At 36.5% G+C, this 10203-nt stretch overlaps 1 protein-coding gene across 2 annotated transcripts; it reads left to right on the top strand.

The window, feature by feature from the left end:
* Positions 1-2073: 2073 nt before the first annotated feature.
* On the top strand, positions 2074-6897 carry LOC145014641 (disease resistance protein RPV1-like). 2 transcript variants are annotated; one of them, XM_078973061.1, is made up of 7 exons: positions 2074-2710; positions 3176-4316; positions 4391-4792; positions 4890-5718; positions 5819-5984; positions 6081-6428; positions 6620-6897. In XM_078973061.1, exons 1-4 carry the CDS (start codon positions 2184-2186, stop codon positions 4989-4991), a joined length of 2172 nt encoding a protein of 723 aa, XP_078829187.1. In that variant the 5' UTR covers positions 2074-2183; the 3' UTR covers positions 4992-5718; positions 5819-5984; positions 6081-6428; positions 6620-6897. The 2 variants fall into 2 exon arrangements, with proteins under 2 accessions (XP_078829187.1, XP_078829186.1); XM_078973060.1 differs by having other exon boundaries at positions 5819-6428.
* The last annotated feature ends 3306 nt before the right edge of the window (positions 6898-10203 follow it).

The raw sequence follows: 10203 nt of genomic DNA, 5'->3' as shown, positions 1-10203 counted from the left end.
TAGACTCCAACGACTAGCAAAGAGAAGGCTCCGGCGACCGGCAAAGAGGAGAGAGATCGTACGGTACGAATGCACTCGAATGCATTGAACAATCCGGCGACCAGAAAAAGGCACACGATAACAACGATCTTAATGGGTGGCGTTATTCCGGTGAGTTTCAAGAAATACTTTTCCGGCGGCCGGGATAAACTTACGATTTTAGGCTTACACTTTTCAGTTTCTTAAGCTTAAACTTGGGTTAAATTGCTGAAATGTTGATTAGATTGTGGGTTTTTATAGATTTTAATAGATATTAAGTTTCCTTATTTTAAAGAATCATAAAGAAACAAGGTTCAAGCAATGTTCTAAAAACCGGGTTTTTAGTTAAACCAGTATCGTGACCGGTTTCCGGTTCAATCGGTTCGACCGCCGGGTCAATCAGTTTCTATAATTTTCATCGTTTTTTTTTCCAATTTTCCTACACACACACAGACACACACACACACACACACACATATATATATATATATATATATATATATATATATCATGAATTTGATGTTTACTAGTTCAAACATTAAAAATATACATAAAAATAAGTTGTAGATCAATCCAAATACATTAAAATAACACATAACCATAAGTTTTAGTGTTTTACATCAATCTATATAGATCAAAAAGAAAATAAATATAATACCGAAACAAAATATATTTTTAGATAAATAAAAACACGTCAAAAACATTATAACATTTACCATATGTTTTTATTTAGAGAAAACTAAATAAATTTGAAAAAAATCACAAAAGTTTATTATGAAAATGGTTCTTTTCCATTTGTTTTTATTCGGTTTAACCGGTTCAACCGGGTTTTTCTAAAAACTGGCCGGTTCAATCCAGTTCAGAAATCGAAATAAAACCGGTGGGTGATAGTTGAACCGCTCTTTTCCCCAGTTTCCGGTCCAACCGGTTCGACCGGCCGGTTCAAACCAGTTTTTAAAACATTGGGTTCAAGGTCGGTTTTGATCTTTTAAAGATATTCGAAAATTTTGTAACCGGTTTATGTTCATGATATGGAATGGGAGGGGGGTGGGGGCAAGGATGTCATTCACAAACAAGCTTTTGATCTCGTTTGAAAATAGAGAGAGGGGGTAGGGGGGACTACGATAAGACTATCCGGTGTCACTACGCGTGAGTTTAATTCCACATCATCATCATCTTCTTTCACAACCAACCTACTATGCATGTGGGGTGGTGTTCACTAGTAACCTACTAGTGAAGAAGAGAGATAGAGAGAGAAACGGAAGAGAGAGAAAGACACAAACAAATCTTCCACCAATAGGAGCCTTCGTCTTCTTCCGTAGCTGGTACTACGCCACAAGACACCCACTCATCTTTGGGTGGTGTTCCCGCGTAGCCTACCATGCCACATCAGCATCACACTTGGGGTTGATGCCTCCATACCACCCAGCCTAATGCGTCTTTGCAGATCCGATAGAAGTGGTGGAGCTTAGGTGGTATCCGACAAAAAAAACAAACTCCCCACTATCACCTCCTACCCTACTGGATTGTCTCAAATTTGCGAATTCAAAGCAATTTGTATCAAGTTCGAGGTGGTTTCCTCCGTTCAATGATTTTCATCATGAATTTAGGGGAGTGGCGAAGATGTGGAGGTGGTGGTATAGATGAGAGAAGGAAAATTGTAAATAGCGAAACACATATTCTTTCAAAGAGGGCGGTTAGCGGCCACAACTTATTTAAAATAGTTTTAATAATTAAAAATAATAAGAAATCTTACAAATAAATTGAAAAAAAAAAAAAAAAACAGGAAAGAACCATATAATAATTTAATAAGGACGAACCATGCAATTTTTAATAATATTATATGAGATGACCGAGTTAAATTTTAAAATAAGAACTAAACCAACAATTTGAAAGTTGATGGTGATTTTCTCTATTTCCTACAACATACACATGATAGCTCAAGGAATCTTCTTTGCATTTTCTAAAAGCCAATTAGAATTTATTCTAGTGGAGACCAAGTCAGATAGATAAGACAATACACATTGACTTGCCAAACGTTGACTCTGCTACCAAACAGGATAAATCCATGATCTCTCTTGAGCTATAAGATCTAAGACAACAAAAACCAGAAGCAAAGAAACTTATACTCCCAGCTCATATACACTCCCGTAATCTCAACTTCCATGGCCATCCTGACTGAACTACAAGAAGAAGAAGCAGCAGCAGCATCATCAAGAAGGTATCACGTTTTCTTGAGTTTTAGAGGGAAGGACACTCGTCTGGGGTTTACAGATTACCTCTACGAAGCTTTAGTGAATGAAAACATCTCTACCTTTCGGGATGAGGAAGAGGCTGAAATTGGGGAAGAACTAAAACCCGAGCTTGCAAGAGCTATAAAAAGCTCTCGTGCTTCAATAATTGTCTTGTCTAAGAACTACGCATCATCAACATGGTGTCTGGATGAACTCGTGATGATCCTTGAGCAGCGAAAGGCCTCCAACCATATTGTCATCCCTGTTTTTTACGACATTGAGCCGACCCATGTCAGAAAGCAAGAAGCCACCATTGGAGAAGCGTTATCTGAACACAAACAGAGAATTGCAGCTGAAAAAGATGAGGAGAAGAAAATTCAAGGTGCTCGTAACTTGGAGATGTGGACCAAAGGACTAACGGAAGTTGCTGGTTTGATAGGAAAGGATGCCAATGGCCGGTATACTCCCATTCTATGCATTTCCGCATAATTCTTGTCATTTTTGTATCATTGTGAACGAATATTATAGATCTGTTAAGGTTAATATTAACAAACAAATAAAATATGTGAAAAAATAACAAACACACAGAATTTAAGTGGTTCGCAAGATCAGGTCGTTTCTTATTTACTAATTAATAGTGACAGTAGGATTTACAATAATAGTCTAGGTATATATATAGGGCCTTAAAAAGTCAAAGTATTTCCCAGGAAAGATCCCTTGTGAACTCAGATTCCACAACGTCTAGATGATAATGGAACCCTATGTATAGTAGAGTATAAGCAGTATAGATCATATGGCTCAGTGACTCAAATAAAAATGGTAACAAAAGATACCAGTCAATTAACTAATTATTGATGACTTTTATTTATTGGATTTCCATTGGTAGTGTCTTTCTTGTTCATCTAATTTGATTAAAATTTCAGACGAGAGAAGGTGGTTATTGAAGAGTTGGTTAAGGAAATTAGTAGCAGACTGGAACTACACTTGGAGTGTCCTATCCCACACTTAATTGGGATGGACATTTCTATTGATACCATCAGTTCCTGGTTGGCAGGAGGATCATCAGAAAATGCCGAAGTTCTCACAATTTCAGGAATTGGGGGGATCGGGAAGACATCTTTGGCAAAATATATCTATAGGTTGCACTACCATGAATTTGAAAGAAGTAGCTTTGTTGAAGACATTGAAAGAAGGTGTGCAGGACAAACACGTGCGCTACTTGATTTGCAAAAACAGCTTCTTGGAGACGTTCTTGGTAAAAGAATGATTGAAGAACATGATGTAGATGTGCTCACATATAAGATTGAGAAAGCATTACTTAATAAACAAATGCTTTTGGTTCTTGATGGTGTTGATAACTTTGAGCAAGTGGATGTGCTGATTGGAACAAATGGTTTTCTTCATCCAAGAAGCACGATTATTATAACAACCAAAGATGGGTCCTTAACAGAAAAATGTGCTTTGTTTCGAATGAGGGTTCCTCCCAAACATGAAAAGCATGCACTTCATGGTTTAAGTGATACTGAATCTCTAAGTCTTTTATGTTGGCATGCGTTTGGAGGTTATGATCCTAAGGAAGGTTATGAAAAAGAGGCAATAAGAGCTTCAAAGTATTGTGGAGGACATCCATTGGCTCTTAAACTTTTGGGAAGTTCTCTAAACAACGAAGATGTAGACACATGGAGGGATACGTTTGAAATGCTAGAGACAAGAGAATTCCATACTCATGTACATGTACAAAAGGTCCTGCAGATTAGCTTTGATTCTTTGCCATCTGACAATTGCAAAGAATTGTTTAAGCATATTGCATGTTTTTTTGTTGGAAGTGATAAAGAAATGATTGAAGCAATATTAAAGGAATGTGGTATTCGTACATCATATGGAATCACAAAGCTCATAGATAGATGTCTTCTCACAATTGGTCCACGTAATGAGTTGAGGATGCATCAATTGCTTCAAGAGATGGGGAGAGATTTGGTTCGTCGGGAATCACCTGAGAAGCCATGGAAGTGCAGTCGTGTATGGAATCATGAGGAGTCCCTTTATATCTTGAAAGAAGACAAGGTAATTTTATATCATACACTTCATATGCACTTTATTATTTTTTTTCAACTATTATTCATTACATTCATGACTAGGGTACAACAAAAATCCAAGGTCTTGTCCTTGACATGAAAATGTTGGAGAAAGAGCCGTTAGGTGGATCAGGCAGTAATGTTGCAGATAGTGAACTTCAAATTAATGATCCGAACATGATTTTTGGAATAGGTCCATCAACCCATAGCATTCTCAAATTCTCTTCTCGTTGCAAGAAAACTGAACTGAAAACAGATGCATTAAAAAAGATGGATAAACTAAGTCTACTCCAACTCAATCATGTAAAATTCAAAGGTTCCTACAAGTATTTTCCAAAAGGTTTAAGAGGGTTGTGTATGCATGGATTCAAATTGAAATACATACCTTCGAGCTTACCAATGGAACATTTGGTTGCTCTTGACATGTCTTACAGTGATTTGACACAGCTTTGGAAGAAGCCAAAGGTATGGGATTCAAAGCTTTTAATTTACCTAACTTTTTTGTTGATTGATATCTTGGTAATAACATCTATTCTTGATCATATGACATCCAATGCAACAGCTTCTTGGGTCATTGAAGATTCTTAATTTGAGTTATTGCAAGCAGCTTGTTAGAGTTGGTGGCTTCTCCGGGCTACCTGCAATCGGAGAGGTTGATACTTAAAAGTTGTGAATGTTTGGTTCATGTGTGTGAATCAATTGGTGGATGTGATAGTCTTCTTCTTCTTGATCTGAGCTATTGCAGTAAGCTTAAAATGCTTCCAAGCAGCATGACCAAGTTGAAGAATGTTCAAATACTATCTTTAGACGGTTGGGCAGCTAGGATTGGCAAACAATCACATGCCTCTTGCTCTTCCTCTTCTGTTGGAGAATTTGTACCGAAATATCCAAATTTATTATTGATTTCCTTGCCATCTTCACTAGTAACCTTGTCCCTTAGAGACAGTAATTTATCTAATGAATCCTTCCCAGCGGACTTCAGCAACATGTCAATGTTGAAGATATTATATTTAGACGAAAATCCAATTGATTCCCTACCTGATTGTGTCAGAAACCTTAGCAGGCTTGAAGGACTCTCTGTTATGAATTGTTCGAAGTTAAAGTCAGTTTTGTGTCCTCCAAATACAGTGAAATGTTTGAGTGCTGACCATTGTGTGTCACTTGTTAAAATAACATTCTCTCAGGAAATCACAGCACCACCATTTGTCCATTACTATTATTCAGTGTCATTGACTGAAGTTCAAGGCATATTCAAAATTCAAGCTATAGAAAAAATTGACGACCAAATATTATGTAGCTTGGGGTGGACACATTTACAACATGTGAAAGATCACAAGGTGCGGATTTGGGATTCTGCCATATGGCCTCGTGTGACGAAACTTCCAGTTCAGGTATTATTCTCTTTCTGCAACTATATCATTTATATTTACTTCACGGTTACACACTAGTTAATATGCCTAAAACTCATGCATATTAAATTTTTATCTGCAGATGTGCTACGAATTTGGAATATTTAGCACATGTTTTCCAGGGAATGTGGTTCCAGATTGGTTAGGTCATAAAAACAATGGTTCATCAATATCATTCACCATGCCATCGTCTTCAACAAATAAAAGGATCGAGGGAATAAATATATGCTTTGTGCATACATTTTCAGGTAGAGGGATGGTTAGTTCTTTAAAAACAAAAGTAAGGAATATAACAAAAGATCTCACATGGATATATTATGGTTATATATTTGTTGTCCGAGAAGCTGATGAAGATTTAGTATGGTTAAGCCATTGGATGTTTGGGAAAAATGAGCTTGAAGATGGCGATGAAGTTAGTGTAACCATTGTAGAGGAAGAGGAAGACGGTGGTATAATGGTAAAAGAGTGTGCAGTCAGTCCTGTGTACAATGATAGAGAGAATGAAGAAGACCCTTTGAGTTATTATAAGTCGTGGAAACATATCATTGGTAGAGATCTGTCTACTTTTCAATTAACGTCAGGAGATTACTTCCTAATCCATGATCGTTTTTTTAATCGTTCCCGAGCATTTAAGGACCTCTTTCAACATAAAACAACCCAGAATCTATTTGGTTATATTCCGCAATATAAAGGTACACCACTAATTCTTAAATATTGTTCTATCTCCATAATTATCAGGCTACCTCAAGTTGAAGCTTGTAGGATTCGAACATGAGACCACTCCATTTTTTATTGTTTAAATCACGACACTTTGATTGTGGTCTATTTCCAGAACTTTTAGGCAAAAAAAATGAGTTTATTGTTCTTTTAACTCTGGATACAGATGAAAATGTGGTTACACATGAAAATGAGGATTGGTACTTGAATGAGTGGAGACAGTCTTTTCTTCAAAGGGTACGAGTGGAGACAATCTTTTCTTCAAAGGGTACCATCATGTCACACCCCGAAAACCGAAGGCGGAAAACATTTCTGGGGTTGACTAGCACGTTGAGTATCAAATCCAATGCACATAGTAAGTAAAGTAAAGCAACCATACATTACATAATAAAGTTTTACAGTTGTTTCAAAAGTAAAGTTTGTACAGTTGTGATACAATATATATATATATATATATATATATATATATATATATATATATATATATATATATATATATATATATATATATATATAACAAAAGAAACGGATCTTCATGTACACCGTCTTCAAGAAAAAAGGATCTTTCAGTACCTGTTCTAACGCTGACCTGAGAACACAAGCGGTTTAATATCAGCATAAAGCTGGTCAGTTCATAAGCGGTTTTTGTTTGTGAAAATGTTTCGAGTTTCCTTTCTGTTTCTGAAATGTTATATGCACCAAGAAAATCCCATATTTTCTTAATAATTGGTTATTGTTTCACAAATGTAAAGTATAGTAAGTTTGTACACTGAAAACATGTTTATTCATGTGAAAATGTATAGTTGGTTATCTGACTTGTTAAACTGTTCTGTTTACTTATCATGTGTTACCAGGAAAGTCTCATACTTTCCTTATTGTATGTTACCAATTGTAAAAGATGTATTGTTATCCAATTGTTACTCTTTCTAGTTATATAAGTGTTACCCAGGAATGCCCCATGCTTTCCTGCATATTGGTTTCTAATGTAAACGATGTTAAAAATGTAAAAGATGTAATCATGTTTAGGTTCCTTGTTTTCCCCAGGAAAGTCCCGTACTTTCCTGATTAATAGTTACTGTACGTGAAAGATGTAAAAGATGTAAAAGATGTATAAAGTGGTTCATTATTACTATAAGTAAATTTCTGTTACCCTAATTGCGAGTTCCATAACCATACAATAGACTAAAACCTGTGGCAATAAGTAGTCCACATGTGGCAATAAGTCGTCCACATACTTATGACTTTCATCACCCTTGAACCATTTCGGTTCGGTTGTAGCTAGCAGCCAGGTGTGGGGTAGTCAGCCCCGTATAGATCTATACACTCAAGTCACGCTCTCTAAATACCAGAGATTCCGGTTATGGGTGTAGTCCTCCACTCGCGTATCTCGGTGGAGTGTTCTCTGAGGACGTGTCTCCAATCATATAGGATTAACAAATTTACTAGTAATAATATAACAATCCTCCACTAGCGTATATGTGTGGAGTGTTACCGAGGACAAAACAATGTACAGGTATTATATTCAAATGTATAATGCCATGCTTTTAACTGATAAAATGTGGAAAACCATTTGTGAAATATATGCAAAACATAACCGTTTAAAGACCTATTTCACAAATATATATGTTACGTGATCTGCATGTTCAAATGATTATCAGTTGTGGTGATCAGTATTAAAAGCATATGAAATATGAAACACATATTTGAAAACATGTTTTGAGTACAAGAATTCCCTTGTACTTTGCTTGTGTTCCCCCTGAAAACAGTGAAAACAGTGAAAAAGGGTAGGGGTATGAACTCACCGGACTCGGAAATGCGTCGATTTTGAATACTAGACGTTTGTTTGGGGTTTGATTACTCGCGATGTCCCTATGTAAAATGAAATAATGTACATATATATACAATTAGGGATACATTCACTAATCATATGGAACATTACACTCCAATGAGGTTAAACACCTCAAAACAAGCGTTTGGAGTGATCCGGGTGACATCTTCGGACGTGTAATGGCACTAGGGACTTGGGACTTGAGTTTAATCCCCAAGAGTAAACATTTTAAGGATTTTACAGCCATTGAACACACACATACATGAGTTTACGGCCGTAAACTCATGTGAGTGTGATTTTGGGTGTTTAATGGTTTAAATGGACATAGGGATTGTTGGAATGGATTTCTAAAATGCCTTGGAATGGATTGCATGATATTATAACACTTAAAAGGGAGTTTACGGCCATACCATAAGAGTTTACAGCCGTAAACTCACCTATGGCCACGGAAAAATTGATTTTGAGCTACAAGTGACAATCACATGTGATTCTAGTTAATTTTCCAAGCCTTGTTATGGATTTAAAACATCATTTTACATACTTGTTGGAGTTTACGGCCTAGGGGCATGTTCTAAGGCCGTAAACTCTTCTTTACTCATGAAAAAGATAGTTTTTGATGCTTAAAACAATCACATGTGATTCTAGAAATTTATACAAGCCATTTGAGTGTATTTGATGCATCATTAACATAGTTTTATGAGTTTACGGCCAAGGGTATGCTCCTAGGCCATAAACTCTTATAAGTGACATTTTTGATGTGTTGCAAACCTTTAAACTATTTTTAGATGCATCTAGATTTTACCACAAGGCCATTGGTTGAGTTTCAAGGCATTTGGACATGTTTTAAGGCTCAAAAACCCCTTGAACATGAGTTTACGGCCCAAGAATGTGTCTTGGCCGTAAACTCACTTTTTTCCCTTAAAATCAATGTTTTAATTGTTATAAGTCCCTTCCATTAAGTCATTAAGCCATTACTAATGTCTAACATTGCTTAGGAGGGGTTTTAGGGCTTAAAAACCCTTGTTATATGAGTTTACGGCCCATGAAGGTTCCATGGCCGTAAACTCATGAATATAGTCTTAAATCATGCTTTAAACTCGAATTTGAAGGCTAAGAAGGTTACAATACAAGCTAGGGAAAGTACCTTAGAGATTTGAAGCCTTAAATTTGAGTTTTGATCCCTTAAACTTGGATGAGGAGAGAGGTTGGAAGTGTTTAATGGTAAATTGGCCAAAGGCTTCAAATGGAGTCTTAAACACATTTATATAGTGTTTAAGTTTTGGACACGGTGGAATTCTACCCGATGCCGGCGTTAGACGAGGCTTTTGGTCGTACCCGATTGAGTTGTCGTAACCCGATATGGTAAATTCTAGAATTATTCTGATCACTAAAATTGGGTGTTAAAATGTTTTCTAAATGTATTAAGACACCCATTAAGTCATTTTAAATGTGTACCAGTTAATGACTTAATTAAACGGAAGATCGGAAATCGAATTTGAAAATGACGATTGGTTGTGCGAATTGTACTACGAAAGAGTTACAATAAATGATACGGAAATTTCGGGTAGTTACATTATCCCCCCGTTAAAGGGAATTTAGTCCCGAAATTCAAAGTTTAAAAACACAAGACAAGATACAAATCATGGATCAAGAAAGAGTTGTGGATACTTCTGTTTCATTGAATCTTCCCGTTCCCAAGTGAATTCCGGTCCCCGCTTGGCATTCCAACGAACCTTCACTAACGGGATGCGATTTTGTTTTGTATGTTTGACTTCTCGATCCATGATTTCGATCGGTTCCTCCACGAAGTTAAGGTTTTCATTGATCTCGATCTCGTCTAAGGGAATTGTTAGGGTTTCATCGGATAGGCACTTTTTGAGATTTGAAACATGGAAGACAGGATGAATGTTACTTAGTTGGTG

The sequence above is a fragment of the Lactuca saligna genome, chromosome 9, assembly GCF_052625555.1.
Source record: "Lactuca saligna cultivar CGN05327 chromosome 9, ASM5262555v1, whole genome shotgun sequence".
Taxonomy (NCBI): Eukaryota; Viridiplantae; Streptophyta; class Magnoliopsida; order Asterales; family Asteraceae; genus Lactuca; species Lactuca saligna.
The sequence above is the reverse complement of the archived record's forward strand: the minus strand, read 5'-3'. Positions and strand labels throughout refer to the sequence as shown.

What these genes read in the sequence shown, in the direction of transcription:
- LOC145014641 (XM_078973061.1), top strand. Translation starts at nt 2,184, where the DNA reads ATGGCCATCCTGACTGAACTACAAGAAGAAGAAGCAGCAGCAGCATCA. An exon ending in GGAAAGGATGCCAATGGCCG is followed by an intron (nt 2,711 to 3,175) that starts GTATACTCCCAT and finishes TTAAAATTTCAG; the next exon opens with ACGAGAGAAGGTGGTTATTG. An exon ending in ATATCTTGAAAGAAGACAAG is followed by an intron (nt 4,317 to 4,390) that starts GTAATTTTATAT and finishes ATTCATGACTAG; the next exon opens with GGTACAACAAAAATCCAAGG.